This window comes from Podarcis cretensis, assembly GCF_951804945.1.
Source record: "Podarcis cretensis genome assembly, chromosome: 1".
Taxonomy (NCBI): Eukaryota; Metazoa; Chordata; class Lepidosauria; order Squamata; family Lacertidae; genus Podarcis; species Podarcis cretensis.
This window is the reverse complement of record NC_137170.1, coordinates 80,912,242-80,931,588: the sequence shown is the minus strand read 5'-3', so window position 1 is coordinate 80,931,588 and position 19,347 is coordinate 80,912,242. Positions and strand designations below refer to the sequence as shown.

Sequence of the window (19,347 nt, the reverse complement as noted above, 5' to 3'; positions counted from 1 at the left end):
GTAATGTTAGGATGGAGTTCTCTCGAGATTTGCTTTCTAGCATTAAAGAATATGAGGAAGATCTGCAGAAGAGACCTGGAAGAGAGTTAAGAGCCTCAGACATAAGATCTCCAGGTTGATGGACTATGTGGAATTGACAGAAAGGACTGGCAGAATCCGAAACCAGGGAGAGGAGTTGATGGAAGAAGATTGGAAAATTTAAAGTTTATATATAGAAATACCGCAAAATTAATGAGTGATAGAAAAATGGTGGATTGATATTTTATGGATTTAGCAGAAATGTTATAAGGAGTTAAGCATATATAAGTATTTTAGTTTTAATGTTAAAATAAGGTTAAAAAAAAATGGTGAAAGGAGGGAAAGTAAAGTTACATTATATTGAGATAAAATACAGAACAAAAATTGGAAAAGATGGAAAGGATTTGCTGAAATAGTTAATCGAATTAGAATACCAAAAAGGGAGGTGAGAGGAGGTCAAGGAAACAAGCAAATGAAAGATAAGTGTTTTTTGTTTTTGTTTTTGTGTGTGTTCTTTTTTTTCTTTTTCTTTTTTTTCTTATTGTGATGTGTTGTTTTGTTTTTGTTTAATATGGTGTTATTACTTTTACTTTTGTTTTTTGTAACCCTTAAAAATCTTAATAAATATTATTTTTTTAAAAAAATAAACCAACAGAGCCTAGGGCTTGCCGATCAGAAGGTCGGTAGTTCGAATCCCCACGACGGGGTGAGCTCCCATTGCTCAGTCCCATCTCCTGCCCACCTAGCAGTTTGAAAGCACATCAAGTGCAAGTAGATAAATAGGTACCGCTCCAGTGGGAAGGTAAACGGCATTTCTGTGCACTGTTCTGGTTCGCCAGAAGTGGCTTAGTCATGCTGGCCACATAACCCAGAAGCTGTACGCCGGTTCCCTCGGCCAATAAAGTGAGATGAGCACCACAACCCCCGAGTCGTCCGCGACTGGACCTAATGGTCAGGGGTACCTTTACCTTTACCTATGACTTTACCTATGGTTAAAATGCTGAGGATTGTGCTCCACCCTTACAGCCCATGGGAGAAAGAATACAATGTTTTCCAGCTACAAGAAACTATAGCTTGATAGGTGTTTAAAATTCAGAGTCCGAGACTAAGCAGTGCTAGGGGTACACTCTTGGCATGATTTTATTTTTATTTTTATTTTTTTTTTTTTGTACAACAGCTTTGCTGGGTGTCTTAGAACTCTTTCTTCTGTCTGATTTATTTTCTCAGCATGACATGAATTCATTCTGGCTGCAAACAGAAAACATATTTTAACGGCTCAGTTCAGCGAAGCTATATAAATGAAAAGAAGCCTGTTTCTGTTGGGGTAAGCGGGGGGCATATGGAGCTGAAATCTTTACTGGGAGGAAAGACTGGCAGTAATCTATTACCCTAGCACACATCTAGTTGGGGTTCAAGAAGCTAATGCTTAGTTGCTGAATGCTAAGAAAAGAATGGGCTTTGGGCTATACAGACCCAAGCCCGAAAGCTAAGAACATACTGCCCATTGTTAATTTCATAAAAGTCAGTGGTAGTGGGCATTACTAATTATTTCCACGTATATAGTGTTCAGGGTGTTTTAGGTAACATTATCTCAGTCATCCTGATAATATTTTTGTTAGGTAGACCAGTATCCTCCCATGGTATAGATGGGCTTCTGAGACTAAGAGAGTTAAGACTGTAATCCAATGCACACTTATTGGGGAGTAAACCCCCTGAGCTTTTTCTGGGAATTCTCCAAAAAGGCTCACAAAAAACAGTTTAATTAAGATGAAGATGTTTTGCCCAACACTGCATCTCAGCTACTGTCTACATTAAATGAGAATTAAAAGGAGTTGGGGAGGCAGAGTTTAGGATCTGCGTGATCCTAAAGCCTTTAATGAACTGTATCACACACACACATATCACTTGCTTAATATTGTCCTGTTTCTGGTTTTGTTAATGGCCTTTAAAAAGCATGGCCAGTGGCTACTAACAGAGCAGAACGGCATAAACCGCCAGAGAATGCTCTCTTAAGAAACACACACAGTCTAATATCATTGACCTTAGTGACTTAGAAGAAGGCCAGAACATTCAGATAATTAGAAGTCAAAATGAATGAGGGTACAGCTTAATTAAGAGTTATTCTGACACAGGGAATCTCACAAGAAAATCTGGCTAATCAGGAACTGCAGATAATCATAGTTCAGGTTGGGAGAAACTGCTGCATTAGAATAATTACAAAGATTTATGAGATACATGCTGTGCTGCAATAACAGATAATGGCATTAATAAGATATTTCATTATACCTCCTGTACATCATTTAATTACATGGTGACAGTTTGTCTCGAGGAACTCCCCCCGGCCACTGCATCTTAAAAGCTAGTAATAATAAAATCAATCTCTGTCCTGAAAAAAGCATTATTGACTAGGATTTGGAATAGTATTATGACTACTGGTGCATCACGGTTCTAGCCTGAATACAATTTATTTGACTCATCTGCTTTGTGACAAGTGGTTCTCTCTCTGTCTACAGGATAGATATCTATCTACAGGCCTTTGGGGGGGGGGAATGTATAGAACCACTTTGTTGAGGATCATGGTTTCTGAGGCGAGTCCCTATTTCAGGAATTTTTACTGTTTGGAACAGACATAATTTTCTTGTTACTTTTCTGTAGACCTCAGAAGCTTTCCATGTTAATTTCTGCAAACAAAGAAACAAAGAAACAAACAAACCACCTCGGATAATTATTCAATCAGGTTAAATTTAATCGTACAAAATGGATGTGACCTTATTCGGAGACATAAAGCCAGCTCCACGCCTGGAGCCAAGACATTGCTGCAAATCATTTACCACTTTCCACTTCTTAGACCTCACTTCCCAGCTCCCTCCAAATCATATTTCTCAGTTTACCAACCCCTTTCCCCAAATAACCTGGATTTGCCATTTTCTTTATGGTATGAGTCAGCCTCTAAGATGGGGTTTGGAAATATGCAGTTCACAGACACATGACTTATTTGTACAGCACCAGCTTCTTGGTAAAATCCTATTTCTTTCTAAGCAACAGGAAATATAAAATGAAAAAAACAATTAAACCATGATGGTGATATGTCTGGATACAGTTTTCAAGCTGCTTTTTTTCCAAATCTGATGATTTCTATGCATGTCCCATTATTTTGAGAGCTACTATTAATTTTTCTAAGATGCATTTATTTGCTTATTGATTGATTGCTGTAAATTTATAAGCTGACCTTTGGCATAATGCTTCTAGGCTGACAAACATTTAAAATTATAAAAACACACGTAAAGACCAGGCACAAAGCAAATCAATAAAGCTGCAGCCACCACCAGCCAATAATGTAAAATCCATCAAAACCCATCAGACACAACTAAAAGCAACTACACAACATGCTGGAATGCTGGGGGAGAAGAAGGCATTTGTTTGACATTTAAAGAATATCAAACACCCCATCAACACTATACATTTAAACTCGTATTATAACATTATAAGTCATGCCTTCCCCCAAGGAATTTGCTTCTCCACCCTGCCACCCCCACAGCATGCTCTCCAAATCCCCAATCCTTCAGAGCAGATTTTGGAGAAGAAACACAGAAGAGAAGTTTTGCTGCACAAACAGAAACCCTTGCATTAAACTACCTCTCCAGTTGCATACGGTCCATGATACATTAACTCCATCTTGTTTTCAGCAAGTTGTTTTGTCCCATGTGAACCAATCTTCTATTACCACTAATTTTTAAGCATAATAATATAGCAGTTTAAAAACCAGTAATCCAATCCCGCAATGGCATTTAGAAATGAACAAAGCTTTTTCAGTCAGTCTTGGTTTTCCATTCCAAATTTTCCAAATTTGCCACCACTCTAAAATTATTCAGTCAGGCCTCTACAATCATGTCTATTCATACAGAGAAACAATATTTTTTGGTATACATCCATATTGGTCAAAACAATTCCCCCCCCCCAACCATGATAATGGAAGATTTGCCCAATTATCTTTCATAGCACTTCCTAGTAATTTCTGGTGTTTATCGCAAGAGCCGAGTCATCAGCATAATGTTGCATTTTCAAGCCTTGTTTTCTGTAAGTTGGGGTGGGCAACTTTTTGGCTCCGTGGGCCAGATCCTTATCAGGATCAGTCTCGTGGGCCAAATGTAACAGGTGGGTGGGAAGGCCTGACATCATGTGCAAGGTGCTTTGAAGTCCCTAAGCTGGTACTTCAAAGCACCTTGTAAGGCTAAATGCAAACTCCTTGGTAACAGCACACCCTCACAGTCTTCCCTTCTTCGCCCCACAAAAATGCCCTTTCATTTGACCTTATTAAAGTATTTTTATTAAATTATATCCCCATAACCCAAATAACAAAATAGAACTTCATGATATAAAAACCAAACCAAGGATGCCATGGGATGTTACATTAATAAGAAAAAATAATAATTAAGAACCGCTTTGAATTGAGCATAAAGTCAGTTCAAGCACTTGAGTACTGGCTCTGTCTCCAGCAATCCACCCGCTCTCAGGACAAAACCTCTACTCCAAACCATCGCCAGTTGGCACTACAGTAGTCTAGCCTTGAAGTTATGAATCCATGAGTGATGGTCGCTATATCTGAACATGAAAGAAAATATGTCAGCACTGCCGGAGATTTTTCTCTCTGTAGATAAGAAACTGGAGTTGGTAACCTGATAGATTGCATGCAAGTTTCACATACCAAAGAGATGAGGTTACATATTTGCTCAAACCTGTAAATTAAGATCTGCAGTGATATACAGCTGCTTTGAGTTGTTCCCAGTGACAGTACAAGGAAAACAGCTGGGAAGTATGTAAACTACAAGTGGTTCGAAATGACTTGCAAGTTGTTTGGGGTCATCGTTATTTATAATACTCAAAATATAACCAGTCTTCATATTGCGTTTGGGAAAACAGTCAGCTGATGGAATACAATGAAATAACAGTTATATGAATGTGTTAGACAAAATGTTAATAAAAATGCATCAATAGCCACAGCTACCTCACTGGGAGTGGAATTCAGGACTCTCTTGTCTTCTCTGTTTTTCTGGTTCTGAAAATGAGCAGGATAAATTTATGAGTTCTAATAGGCTGCCTTTGTTGTAACCTCTTGGGGCTAGCAAGGATATTTCCCACGCCTACAAATGGTGGTGGGATTCTTCCCCCTTTTATTGGCAGCATCAGAACAAGCTGCATATGGAGATAGGACAGAGCCAGTGTGTGTTATAGAAGAATACCTGATATAAGGCATTATAAAGCATTATGTGGTAGAATACAGGCAATGACCAATTTACATGGGTTCAGTATGTGTGTGGCAATGGACGTGCATATCGTGGCGATCCAGAAGGGGCTGGAAAATGGGGAACAATGGGCTTATGCGTGCTCTGCTGTCGCATGTGATGACCTCGAGACTGAAGAGGCCAGTCCCCTGTGTTACTGGAGGACTCACAAATCTGGATACATTCCCTGATTGGAAAGAGGGAAGTCCAGAGCAGTGACTATCTCATTGACACTCACAGGGGTGGTCAAAAGCAGATCATCGATTTTCTCAGCAAAAGTGAGCAAACACTCCAATCAGTCCTGATGAAGCAGATTTACCTCCCGCAGCAGATACTGACTGGATGGTGGCAAGACCAGAATGGTAAAGCATGCAGAGATGCCACAGGCAGCTTCCCTTGTGGGTAGATATGTTAATAATGCAGTTTAAGCTAGTGTGTTGTCATGGTCAGAGTGCTGCACTAAGGGCAGGGAGATCCAGCTTCAAATTCCCACTCCCCCATAAAGATCACTTGGGCCAGTCAGCATCTCTCACCACAACCTAGCTAACAGGGTTGAGGAAAAAGTGGAGGAGGTGGGGACTATGTACACCACTCTGGGGTCATTGGAAAAAGTCATAAAGAAAGAAACACGTTTTCACAATGCACAGGGATGAGGAACCTGTGGCGCTTCAGTTGTTGCTGGACTACAAATCCATTCATCTCTGACCATTGACCATGCTAGCTGGCGCTGATGGGAGCTGGAGTCCAACAACATCTGGAGGGCCACAGCATCCCCACCCCTGTATGACTAGTTCCCTCTTGGTATACAATCTGAAAATGACTCTACTTGCCCCACCAATTCTGACATTCTCTGCTCTAACCCTCCTCTAACCCTCCTGCCTCCATAGAACTATACAGGCTATGATGTCAGCAAAGGAAGCAATTGTCTGAATTCTAAACCCAGGGTTTTTAGTCCATTTGTGTGTGTGCATGGCACATCCTTGGCTGCCAGAATTTGAAGATGAATTGAACTCTGCTTTGGCTTCCTGCTGCCTTTTAGGGGGATAGTAAAAAACAAATGTGTGCACATTATTAAACACCCGATGGAATATGTGCAAAGTTGGAGAGGCGTGTGTGTGTGTGTGTGTGTGTGTGGAGCAAGAGGAGAAAAATGTTGCAGTCAGTTTCTGGAGCAAGGTTGCTAAAAGAAATAAGCAGTGCTGCTTTGTAAACAGAATCCATGTTGCACCGTTACAGCCATGCTGTGCTTCATAACCTTACATGGCAAAAGAAAGGCTGCATTACAGAAAAGAAAAGAAAAAAACCCCTTGGAGGTAGATTTGTGAAACTCTGGGAGTCAGTTTCATTTCTAAATGTCATGCTGTTGTGGTTCTCAGCCCAGTCTGTTCAGTGTCTACTCTATTCACATTGTCCTTTGTATGGCAAAAGGATCCGCTGCCCACAAGAAATGTAATTACCCCCCCACCCCATGTATCGGAATGATTGGAGGGCACCTGAAATGTTAAGATAAATCCTAAGGTTGCCTAAACAAGAGTGCTGCTTGAATAGGGTTACAGAGACGGGAGGAATGCAAGCTCAATGCAGATAACTGGGATCAAAAGTAAAATAAATAAATAAATTCAGGGACCCTGGGAGGCAGTCTCTTGGATACCAGTGGCACAAAAGGGATCTTTGTAGGAGGGAGTCCTTTTCAGTTACAATAGACCAGGCTAGGCGGGCAACAATCTTTTTGTTTAAAAAACAGAGACTAGCAGCTCAATTTACATGTTTAAGATGGAGTCTTGAAGGCTGCAATCCCAAGTGAAGCAAAACTCTTGCTAAAGACTCACTTCTGAGTAAATGTGCCTAGGGTTGGTATCACATGTCTTGTGCCTCACTTGCCCAAGATCTGAATGCCTGCCCCCAGCTTGACACATCACTCCTCAGAAAATAACCAAGTCCCTGATTTTATTTATAAAGGCCTGTAGAAGTACTGCAGCTTAAGGAACCAGACTGGGAAAGGGGAAAGATTGTGGGCAGTGGGGGAAATGGCAGGAGTGGGGAAGAAAGTGTGATGAACATTCATTTGTAATGTTTTGGAATCCGGAGAGCAGGGCTTCTAGAGAGCAGGGCTGGGCAGCCTTTTGGGTACAGCATTAATCTAATATTGGCCAGCTGGCTACAAATAAAAATGTACCTGTGATTTCTTTCATAAGCACACTCTTTCCAACAAAGAATTTGCTGAGAGGCTACATATATGGTTAACCAAGCAGGTGGTGCCTGGCTGGGGGATGATTTATTGAGGAAGTAGAAGTTGGCACTTCCTGCTCTCAGGTTCTTCTCCTGGGGGGGATCTGTTGCCTTCCAGATGTTGCTGGGCCATAAAACTCCCATAATCCCTGAGCACTGGCCATGCTGACCAGAGCTGGCGGGGGTTGGAGTCCAGCAAATATCTGGAGCGTCACAGATTTCCCACCCTGCTTTAAAAAATGGCACTAAGGACTGAACCAAGACAAGCTTAAGACAACAAAATGCAAGACTGAAATGTGGCTGATGGGCTTGGTTTAACTTGGTGGTTCACAAATCGTGCAAGTTTGCCCTGAAATGTATTTAGGAACTCACAGATCTGATCACTGGTGAGATCTCTGTATTATGCTCCTTATGGGTATGCAGAAGCAGGAAACAGGCTTGCATCTCACATCACCAGGGAAAAAAACACCCAAATAAGTCTTGCCAGTTCTTTTACAAATCCTCAGTGGAGAAAATATGTTCAGACTTTGGATGCAAATGTATTGTAGTCCCCTTTCTCTTTCTTAGGAAGTTCTGTTGGAAACAGACTGCTGGAAACATTTATTCAGGTTCTACTTGGGAAAAAAGCCTTGCATTTCCTCCCTAGGCTTTGTGATTTATCTCCTGCATTTCAAGGCAAATTTGCATAACACTCACTGAACTCCCATCTTCAGAGCTGCTGGTTTCCCTCTAGGTCCAACAAAGGCAAAGCAGCATTTGATGTTTCCTTCTTCACAAGTTGGGAGGATCAGCAGTATTGGACTGAGGGGGTAAGCTCTCTGAACTAATTTTAAATTCATCAGTCAGCAAGAAGCAAGCTTGTTCTGTTTCAGCCAGCCTACCAGGGCTCAGCCTATAGGATACAGGGGAAGTTTTGAGTTACCTTAAATCTTAGTCAAGTAAGAACACTTTGGATGATACTGCTGATATATGCAGCACTTTCCATCTCTTCCAAGTAAAGATGTCAAATTTTCCTCCAGCAAACCTCCTGCAAAGAAAAGCAGAAATTTGACATCTGAAGTTTTCCTGCATCTGCATGCTGGAACAGCTTCACCTGATTTAATTTCTGTTTGTCATATAGCCATTAAAGGAACAAGAGTCCAACAAGGGGAAAAGCTTCACAGGTTCTGTTTGAAAGACCATTTTGCCATTTGCTGGCCATGGGAAATCTGGCAGCATACAACTTCTAACCTATGGTCTTCTGGTCAGCCCATGTACTGTCACATACAGGGCTCAGGTTTGGGCATTCCACTGCAGACTCTCAATACTGATATTAGTTATGGCATTCCAGATGCTAAATCCTGGATCTGGCTGTGCAAATGCACCATTGCCTAGAAGTTAGCATAGTTTTGGGTGTCTCCTAGGGAGAGGTAGCATCCATCAGTGGTAGAATGTTTGCTGTGGGATGCCCTCCTAAGAGAGGTTTGCCTGGTAGCCAATTTTTACTCTCTTTTTTTGGCACCAGGTGAACTCTCTCTCCAGCTCTCTCTTTAATTAACCTGGGCTTTCAAGATGTGCTTCCAGGGCTAATGGGATGTGTGCGAGGGACCATGTGAAAAAGGCTGTTTGTTGGACACTGACACATACCTGAGGAACATGTATCTGGAAAAGAGAAATGTGCAAACCTTTACCATGGGTGTCTCCAAGACCCTTAGAAGAAAGCCAACAATATGGATTCCAGAGCCCAGTCTGCACTTTTTGCATTCTCTCAAACCTCCTATCATTCTTCTGCCTGTGCCTATCTACCAATTTAGGATAACACTTCATACATCTGATGGTATGCTTATACACCACAGGGGTCACCAACTTTTTAAGACCCCTGGACCCAATTGCAAATGGGAAAAACTTTACTGGGCACTACACACACAGCACGACCTATTATATTAGCTACAATAAAATTCTTCTAGCCTAATCAAAGTGAGGAGGAGGGAACGCTGCGGACATCACGGAAAGCCTCTGTGGGCACTTGTGCGCCCATGGGCGCCGCACACGGACCAGTCTCTAAGGGGCCACAATACTCTTTAATTGCTTTGGCTGCAATTGACCTACCACCACCCCTCTGGAAACCAATCAGTCACATAAGCAAGAGCGAGGCGCGCTGGCAGCTGCTGCTGCTACCCAGAGATGGGCTGTGAGAGCAGAGCAGCTCCCTTCGCCGATGATGATGATGATGTCACGGCCGAAGTCGTTCCTCAGCTGCCCTGCCTGTGACCCTGGAGGGAGCAGGAAAGATCCGGCCGGCAGCCCCTCCGTTTCCTCCTGCCCGGGGAGGGAGTGCGGCCAGGGCCTCTGGGGCTCTCTGAGGCTTGCGGCTTGCCTGCGGGTTCAACCTCGTGGTCCTGCTGGGACCGCGGGGACTCCCCCCCCCCGTCTCCGTCTCTCGCACTTGGCGCTTGTGCGACCCCGGGAGGAGCGAGCTGCGCGCACCCCAGCCCCCTCCTGGGCGGAGCTCGCCGCTGCGTTCTTCCGAGAGCCGCCGCCGGGACTGCTGCGCGCTCGCCCGGGCAGTGGCGCGGCGGAGCTGGAGCCGACGAGGCGCGCGGAGATCGCGGCGGCTGATCCGCGGAGATCGCGCCGGCTTCGCCATGAGTTTCCCTCGGCCCTTGCGCCGATCCGTCAGCCTGAGCTCTGCGCGGACCCTGAGGCTCGTGGTGCTGGGACAGGGCGCCGTGGGCAAAACAGGTACCGTCCCGTCCACTCCCGGGGGTGCGGGTGTCCTTAAGCACAGGGGGCATTGGGGACGTTTCGCCACTCGAGCGCCGATCCTTTCCTCTCGGGGTGGGTAACCCGCGTCCCTTCCGACTCCACGTGGAGGGCCGGCCGGCAGCGCTCTCTTTCCAATCCGTAGAAATCGTCCCCTGCAGGCTGCGCTCCCGCCATTAGCGCCAAAAAGAAACTTTCCGGCTCGGCTAAGATCTTCTTCCTGGGTCTCGGATCTACAAAAGGCGCTGGCTCTGAGACAAGCCCTCCTTCCCCCCCAAAACACCTTAAAAACAATCTCCTTAACAATCCCCAAACTGAGCCGCAAAAAGCAGGGAGGGTCCCGCTGCCGCTCTCTCATCCTTCCTCTCTAGAAGTTAAACTCCCCGCTTGCAAACCGAATTTGCTGCTGGAAAAGAGGGTCTATTGTCAGTGTGTCCCCCCCCCGGCCCGGTCCGCTACCCTTCCTCATTTACGAACGCTTCTAACGCCTCGACGGGGCAGCCCCACCCGTTACACAGACGTGGGGGTTCCGCGGACGTTTCCCCGCAAAGTGTGGCCCCTTGAACTCCTGTGGACCTGCCGGAGCCAGTCGGGTAGAGAGAGTAGAAGACATGGCCGCTCGCCTTTCTTTCCACTTTCCCCTGCTCCGAGTCTCATCTCGGTACCTGGTGAAGGACCACCTGGAGGGCACCAGGTTGGCAAAGGCTGATTTGGAGGGTTGCAGGCTCTCCATGCCTCATATAGACTCACCGGGCGTCCGTTGATGTATATGTTAAACTTGCAAAGCAAAATTCCCTACTCAACATCTGTTTTAACAGTCAAGGAGTGATTGGTTTGTGTCCAGTGATCCCAAGGACTGCCACTGCGCTGCTCACCTCATCCAGCCATCTTTACCAGGCTCCCAGTGACAGGGAAACCTCAGATAGCCCACCAGAAATTGGCTAGTAGTGGGCTACGGTTTGGCTTAGTGTACATATTGCCTTGTATTTCTTGCTTTAATTACTTTTGTCATTTAATCCCACTCATCCTCAGGGGAGTGCAGGGCAGTGGTGCAGCTGTGTTGTTTTAGACTCTGGACTTAATGGTTTCATGTACCACAACCTCTTTAGACAATGACGTGAATTACTTCAAAATGTGACAAGCCAGTGCTGCTGCATTCGGGGTGGGAGGCTTCTGCTCATTGTGCTGAGTGGGGTCCTGGACGTCTGTCTGTCTGTCTGTCTGTCTGTCTCAAAGCCATGCCTTGATAGCACCCTTGGTTCAGGGAAGCATATATGCCGTGTCTTTCTAAACAACAACCCTGTTGGGTAGGATGGCCCAAAGCCATGTGTGCTTCACGATGAGACAGGGATTGGGCAAAGTCACCCACTCTGCTGCGCTGCCCTGGTTCTCCATGAAGTTAGGCTGAGAGACCTATGGCATGCTTAAGCCCACCCGTTGAGTTTTATAATCAAGGAGGGAATTGAAATGGGACATTCTGACTTAATTGTTCTCAGAGTACTTCCTACAAAATGTGCCCCCACCCCTTGTTGACATCGAGAAAGTTGTAAAATGATGTGTGAAAGAAGTAGAGGAAAATGCCTCCTTCAGCTTCTTTCGTGTGTTCAAACATGGGAGGAGATCAAAAGGAAGGGCATTTACAAAGCAGCTTTTTCATCCAGAGGATCAAACGGCTCAGGACCGCAATATCGCAATACTGTCCCTCTGTGTTCATCATCTGAGGCTCTTCTTCGTGTGCCTCCTCCATGTGAGGGTGGCAACACGAAAACAGGCCTTTTCTGTAGTGGCTCCCCATTTGTGGAATGCTCTATTTTACGTGCCAGGTGAAAATATTCCTCTTCAACCAGGCCTTTGGCTGATTAATATTCTACAGCCTTTTAAATGTGTCTGTGGGAAGCAAGGGTTATTGTTTTGTTGTTTCTGTTTTAACTATTCACTTGTGTTTTTACCTTGTATTTTATTCTGTGAACTGCCTTGAGATATTGTGATGAAAGGGCAGTATATAAATTCAATAAATAAAATAAATAAAAAATCAAGATCCTTTGCGGGTTGAAATGACATTGAAATCCCATCCCCCCACCCCCGCCACACACATACAATTCGCCGCTAGATGGTTGTTTCAGCAGACCCATATAGGTGTATTGCACATTTCCCTGCACAGTGGGATGTTCTGGGGTGTAATTTCTCTGGATAAAACAGCACTGGAGACATATGATGCCTTTGCAATATGTGCTTTATTTGCAAATGTACAACTAGAGTATAGTTGTTAAGCAAGCAGACTCCTGAAAACAAATAGCAGATTCCCAGAGGCATAGCAGATTCTCAGAGATCTGTGCACTTCCAGTTTTTCAGATAACTAGGAAAAGCTACATAAGACTTCAGTGCTTTCATTTTGGAGGAAAAAGAAAGTGCAATGCCTCCATCCTGAGCGTGCTCTTAGTTTAGATAAAGACCCTGCACTTGTGTTCTCCTGGAAATTGCTCCCTCCTGGCTGCTTTTTGTCATTGGATGTGATGTCTACTGCAAGCAAAACCAGTGGGCAAATAGCAGCCAAGTAGGTGATGGGATCTGGATCAGGAGCACCTCTTTAGATAAGGATTTCCAGCTGCTGTAACTCCAAAATAACAACAGCTAGGATAAGCAAGCTTATGTTAAACTACTAATATCCTATGTAGTTTGGCTCTAACTCTAGCTAGAAACTCTCAGTGGCTCTTTTCCTCTTCATCCTTCTGTGCCTGTCCATTGTTGGCATCCAGTCTGAATCCACAAACTGGCTGGTTCCTGTTCAGGAAAATGACCCACAAGCAATTGAAAAAAAAGTCATCTTCCTGAGTACTCATGCACAGGGCTCAATCCAGCCAAACTCACAATACCCCTCCCCTATCAAGAGATGAGTTAAATGCTTGTGGCTGCCAGCGTTGCTCAGTAAAAGACAACATAGCATGTTAACAAGAACAAAGAAAATGCAAGACGATACATGACATCATCAATACATGTTTGGTTTGTTTCCTCTGGACTAAAACAAATTAACTCTCACCATTCAGATCACCAGTATTGGCAAAAGGGCAATGTCTAACCCTTGAAGAAGGCTCTTGCCCTGGGCATGCCAGTTTATATCCTATTTAATTTCATGTTCATTAGGATGTCCTCAGCCACAGCCAGCCCCTCTTCTAGTCCTCCATCACTTGGGTGAGTTTCTAAGATGAACAGAGCTAACATAACATGGCGATGCAGAGAATCTCTCCGTACTGTTTTCCTAGAACTTCATTCCAAAAAGAAGCATCTGTATCACCGAAGGCTTTGTCATTAACATTTACTATTTTGTAGCAGGTTTGTATTTTTCCCAGGCACCCACTAACCCCCTCCACCTTATACTATGTATGTAATCAAAACACCTATTTCTGCAAATGCCACCCCACAGTTTCCCCTGGTGAGTATAGTATTTCTCTTCATCCAGAGGCTGCACAAGAGGACTCCGCTTCTGTTGCTTTTCATGCTGCTTGGCAAAGGATCCAGACACAATGGATATGTGTGTTGCACAATTTGACTGCAACATAGCTGATTTCTGTTTCACAAATAGCTGGAACGGGGGAAATTGTGGGGGCTGAGTCAGCTCGGGAGCATGGTGAAGTTATTTGAGCACTCAAAGTATTATTAAAATGATACATATATTGTTATTCTGAGATTCCCATTGTGGACATTTGTTGCAGGCTAAAAAGTGAGGTTCAAGTACAGGTTGACTCTTTAATCTTTAACAGGGCCTTTTCTCTCTCCAACTGCTACCTCAAAGGAGTCACTTATAATGGCAGGCTTAGATTTCCACTAGTTGCCAAAGCGATGATGCTAAATTAAGCAGCCCTATAGGAATGTGCCCACACCAAAGGGTGGAATTCAGCTAGCGAGTCCCATCAGTGCAAGACCTGTGTGATGGGGCTTCTCCTTCAGTGCCTACTCACTGCAATGCCCTGTGAAATTGGCTCTGGGTGTTGGTAGCCAAATTAGATTTGGCTAATCCTAGAGGGGCCCCAGAAGCAACTTTAGTCCACACTGCTTAAAACATTTGGGTCTAGCAGTGGTATCTGAGTGACATGACTCAAATTGATATATATATATATATATATATATATATATATATATATATATATATATCAGAGTTTGAGAGTCAGTTGTAAAGGTGTGGTGATCTGTCATGGAACAACCCCAGATGTTGAAGAAGATAGCAGTGGTTAGCCAGACCTTGTTGCTGGTTGTGAAGGGGGCCCCATGACAGTTCAAGTTTCAGGACCCCCAAAATATGGGTCTGCCACTGCCTGCCTCCTCAGCTTTATTTTGTTTTGCTACCCCCTTGGTTTCCTGGCCTACAGTGTCTAGGTCTCCAAAGCCCCCTGAAAAGTTCATTCTTTCCCTTCCCAACAGCAAGTAGCCCCTTGTGTTCCCTGTTCGGTGTGAAGATTTGATCACCTGAAGATTTGATCACATCTGTCCTGAGGATGGCCCAGTTTGCCAACATTTTATTGTTGACAGCTCTCCCCATCCTTGAGCAGCAGATAGCCCCTGAGTGTGGCACGGAAGATACAGGCATCATGAAGTTTAAAACTAGAATATATAAGTATATATAAGATTTCCTGATGAAACTGGGAAAACATGCTGAGGCTGAAAATACAACCAGGTTTGCAGTGTTAGGTTTCAAAGAGTGCTCCTTTCCGATTAATTTCCCTTGCTTCAGGAAGGAAGGAAACTTCACAATTCACTGCAGATGCAATGCGGTTTCCCTAATCATAGCCAATGCAGGTTTCAGTGCTTCAGCTGAAGATGCCCTAATAAAATTGTCCGCTTCCCCATAGAGTCCCAGAAGTTGAATAGCAGCTTACTTTCTTTGATGTAAATGAAAATGTGCCACTTTAATTTGGAACTTTCAGAGGGGTGGTCATGTTAGTCTGTTGCAACAGAAATAACTTCTGGCAACCTGGAGATCAACATATTTATTATGGCTTAAGATTTTGCGGATTAGAGTCAATTTCATCAGATGCATGATGTGCAATCCTCAGTGGATAGGTGCTTATACATTGGTGTAAAGGGTGTGGGGGAAAGAGCAGGTATTGGAATCAAATAACAATGCAATGCAAAATCTGTTGTCTGTGACAGTTATTTGGAGCATACATGCATGTAAAATAAGTACAGTGAGCTCACACAGCAACAGTAATTGTTGACTTTAATTAGGAATGCTTGAAAAAAAGTTGAACAATTAAAGTTAACCTTTTTGGTGGTGTAATTTTTTATTACATTTTTCAAACATTTTCACAGTAGTAAAGATAAAGGGACCCCTGACCATTAGGTCCAGTCATGGCCGACTCTGGGGTTGTGGCGCTCATCTCGCTTTATTGGCCAAGGGAGCCGGCGTGCAGCTTCCAGGTCATGTGGCCAGCATGACTAAGCCGCTTCTGGCGAACCAGAGCAGCGCACGGAAACGCCGTTTACCTTCCCGCCTGAGCGGTACCTATTTATCTACTTACACTTTGACGTGCTTTCGAACTGCCAGGTTGGCAGGAGCAGGGACCGAGCAACGGGAGCTCACCCCGTTGCGGGGATTCGAACCGCCAACCTTCCGATCGGCAAGTCCTAGGCTCTGTGGTTTAGACCACAGCGCCACCCACGTCCTGTGGTGAATAATCTTCATCAAATAGTTACATGGTTTCATAAACCCTTCAGCAGGGTTTATACTCACACCTTTTCAACTGCATTTTATATTTATCAATTAAAGTTAACATTTTAGCTGAGCTCTGTATTTTGATATCAGTATATAAATATGGGAAGAAGGCTCATTTTAATCAGTCAGCCAGTCATTTGATTTGCATGCCTGTTAAAACTATGCTCAAAGCAGCTTACAACATTTGAAGGATTACATGCCGTAATTACAAACAACAAAACAAAAATAAAACTTCAAAAAGTAAACAACCAAACTGAACAATTTCTACGTAAATCATAAGCAGATATAAAGTAAAGATACAAAAAATCAATAACAGATACAACCCCGCCTTCAGTGGCATCAGCTTTTGTAGCTGGAGTCAGTCAGGCCCCCCCCCCAGGCCATATGGAAAATGCCAGCAAGGCAGGGAGCAGGTCTTCCTAGACTCACAGCCAATATGGGTTTCAGTAATGGGAGTGATCAGTAATATTATTTTAAAAGGCAATCCAAACAGATAATTCGGCAACAGCAACGTGCGCTGCTCACCACTAAGGGAGGCAGTCCATAGCACTGATGTACTTATTCACCTTTGCAAATCCCCATATTGCATATACTGTACACAAGTGTTGAAGCATGTCTCCCTAGGAGTTGCAGTCGTTGAACTTTTAGACTAGGAGAGTCAAAAGGAATTTCACAGAAAGAAGCTAAACATTGCATTGCACCCATAAACCATATTGAATGTCATAAAGTCCTGAATCAGCAAGAGGTCCCTCGTGGGTAGAGCCACTGTGTGTATTCTCACCCCCTGCCCAGCTGCTTGCTTGCAGCATTGAACAGACTCATCTGTATAAAAGTTCTTACCATTGAGTAATTGCAAGTGAGATATTTCAAAAAATAAATAGCAGATGGCAAGTGCAGTTGCTACTATTGTCACCTGAACACATAGCTCATTCAATTACTTCCCCCAGAGAATCCCAAGAATGGTAGTTTGTTAAGGGAACTTGGAATTGTATGAAGGGGAAATTACAGTTCCAAGATTCTCTGGGGGCAAGCCTTGTGCTTTATATGTGCATTGGATTCACTTTAAATGTATGGGGTGGATCTACAGATAACTTTAGAATGTTTGAAAGATTAAAAAAATTAAAAAGTAGAAAATCCAAAAAAAAATAGTAAGCGGGGAAGTGTGGTTGATCTGGACATTCTCACCAGTCAATTTTAGCAGTGTAAAGCAGTTACTCTTTATGACTTCAACCCAGGAATGGGGAACTTATTGATTCCAACTCCCACTTGCCCCTTGGCATGGGCGTAGCCAGGATTTTTGTTGGGGAGCGCAGAACCGATGTGATTGGTCAAGTTAGGCATTTCTACTGTTTTACTTGATCTAGGGGGGCAGCTGCCCCTCCGTCCCCCACCCCACCCCGGCTATGCCCATGCCCCTTGGACCATAGGTGGATCCATAAGGTGGATCACAACAACTGTAGCACTACCATACAAATACGTGCTCCTCCCCCAATAATAATCAAGAAGTGGTTTCCAAAATGCATGTTTGGACTAAAGGTGAAGGTCTGAAAAGGTGTTTGACTGATTCTCTTGCCCAAAATGATCTACTGTGTTTGGCAGTATCTTTCCAGGGTCTCAGCTAGAGATCCTTCTTTGCCTTGCCATCACAGATAAATTTAACTGAGATGCTAAGGATTGAGTGTAGGAGCTTTTGCATGCCAAGCACGTACGCTTTCACTCAGCTACGCCCCTGTCCTGACATTTGTTTGAGTTGAGGCTTGTAGTGGTAGAGAGAGAAAAATACTAAGACTTTCTAAAACCAGTGCTGGTTGTGGCAATTTACACTCAGACAGGCTGTCTAGAAATGTGGAATAAGCCTTTCTCATGGCTGGAGCATAGAATTGGATTGTCTAGGAGCCGTGGGGAGAGTGTGAGTCTCTGCTCATACCTTATTTTACTGAGATGGATGCCTGATTCATCTGGTCATTTATGATGTAGGAAAGAGGTGCGATGCAATCCCCCCCCCAATCACTTTTGCATGATGAACATTTACAGAAACTCCAGGATAAAAGCAACCTGCTGCTTAACACCACTTGATTTTATAGATGTTTTATTGTCTGTTTTGTAATTGCAAGCCACCTGGAGACCTTGTTTACAGACAAGATCAAGGGATATAAATTTCAAGCAAAAATAAAGACTAGATTATGAACTGTAAATCTAAAGCTGTCAGAGTAACTCAAGTGGAAAAGGATTTGCTCTTACTTCAAAATCTTGACCCAATTACAACTTTCCCACTTAAAAACTTTTTCTCCGTCTCATTGCTTACATGCAGAACTGAGGTTCTCTCTATATGAATTTCACCACCATGCAGGATGCTTTGATCTGTGGAGCGGAGACATCAGTCGGATCAGCTGTTCCCTATAAAAATGCTAGTGTAGGGGTGGGTAACCTTTTTGGCTCCACAAGTGAAATTTGATAGGTGCGCAGGGCTACCCAGTTGTCAGTCAAATGGCATCACTGCATCACTGTCTAGCCCAGGCTTCCTCAACCTCGGCCATCCAGATGTTTTTGGCCTACAACTCCCATGATCCCTAGCTAGTAGGACCAGTGGTCAGGGATGATTTGAATTGTAGTCTCAAAACATCTGGAGGGCCGAGGCTGAGGAAGGTTTGCTCTAACTGAAAAGGTTTAGTCCTACATAAAGACTGGACTTATAAGTAGCTTTTAAATAGCATGTTATCTTGTAACAAATTTCTTTCTAACAGTTTTTAATAACTATTACAGTGGTACCTTGGGTTAAGTACTTAATTCATTCCGGAGGTCCGTTCTTAATCTGAAACTGTTCTTAACCTGAAGCACCACTTTACTTAATGGGGCCTCCTGCTGCCGCCGCGCCGCCAGAGCACGATTTCTGTTCTCATCCTGAAGCAAAGTTCTTAAGCTGAAGCACTGTTTCTGGGTTAGCGGAGTCTGTAACCTGAAGTGTATGTAACCTGAAGCGTATTTAACCTGAGGTACCACTGTACTGCATTTGACTCCTAGTAAAAAATATGCTTTCAGTCTTCAAAGCTGTCTTCTAAAGACACACTGCCATGTGTGGGTGGGGGCAGGGTGGGGCAAACTTTGCAAGGGCTGGTATGTGGGTAGCTTCAGGGTGCTCACTGGGCCTCTTCCATTTCTGCCACCTGAGGCAGCTGCTTCACCCTGCCTCATGGGTGGGCCTGCCTTGGCCCTACCTGTCTTGGCAAGCAAGGTTCAAGGAGCCCTGCCAGTGCGGGTCTTTGAATCTTCTCCATTAGTTCCAGAAGCAGGACTTCTTTTGCTGCAGAAACCCTCTCTCACTCGGCAGTTTTCCCAGAATCATTGGATTTGCTTAACCGTGTGCATAAG

General features: G+C 44.0%; 1 protein-coding gene and 1 long non-coding RNA gene across 5 annotated transcripts in view; one reads left to right on the top strand and one right to left on the bottom strand.

Annotated features, from left to right (window-relative positions):
- Positions 1 to 1,174: 1,174 nt before the first annotated feature.
- LOC307224544 lies at positions 1,175 to 12,221 on the bottom strand. 4 transcript variants are annotated; one of them, XR_013842619.1, is made up of 4 exons: positions 9,618 to 9,903; positions 8,452 to 8,556; positions 2,931 to 5,074; positions 1,175 to 1,266 (listed from the first exon to the last, which is right to left on the bottom strand). It is a non-coding gene; the product is annotated as an uncharacterized lncRNA (long non-coding RNA). The 4 variants fall into 4 exon arrangements; XR_013842621.1 differs by lacking the exon at positions 1,175 to 1,266 and having other exon boundaries at positions 1,912 to 4,620; positions 5,024 to 5,074; XR_013842618.1 differs by lacking the exons at positions 1,175 to 1,266; positions 9,618 to 9,903 and adding an exon at positions 10,731 to 12,221 and having other exon boundaries at positions 1,912 to 5,074.
- Positions 10,037 to 19,347, top strand: part of LOC307224532 (ras-related and estrogen-regulated growth inhibitor-like) — a 26,124-nt gene continuing 16,813 nt past the window's right edge. Inside the window, exon 1 of the mRNA XM_079991453.1 lies at positions 10,037 to 10,250. Within this exon, the coding sequence (XP_079847579.1) occupies positions 10,154 to 10,250 (97 nt within the window). The 5' untranslated portion in view covers positions 10,037 to 10,153. The remainder of the gene's footprint in view (positions 10,251 to 19,347) is intronic.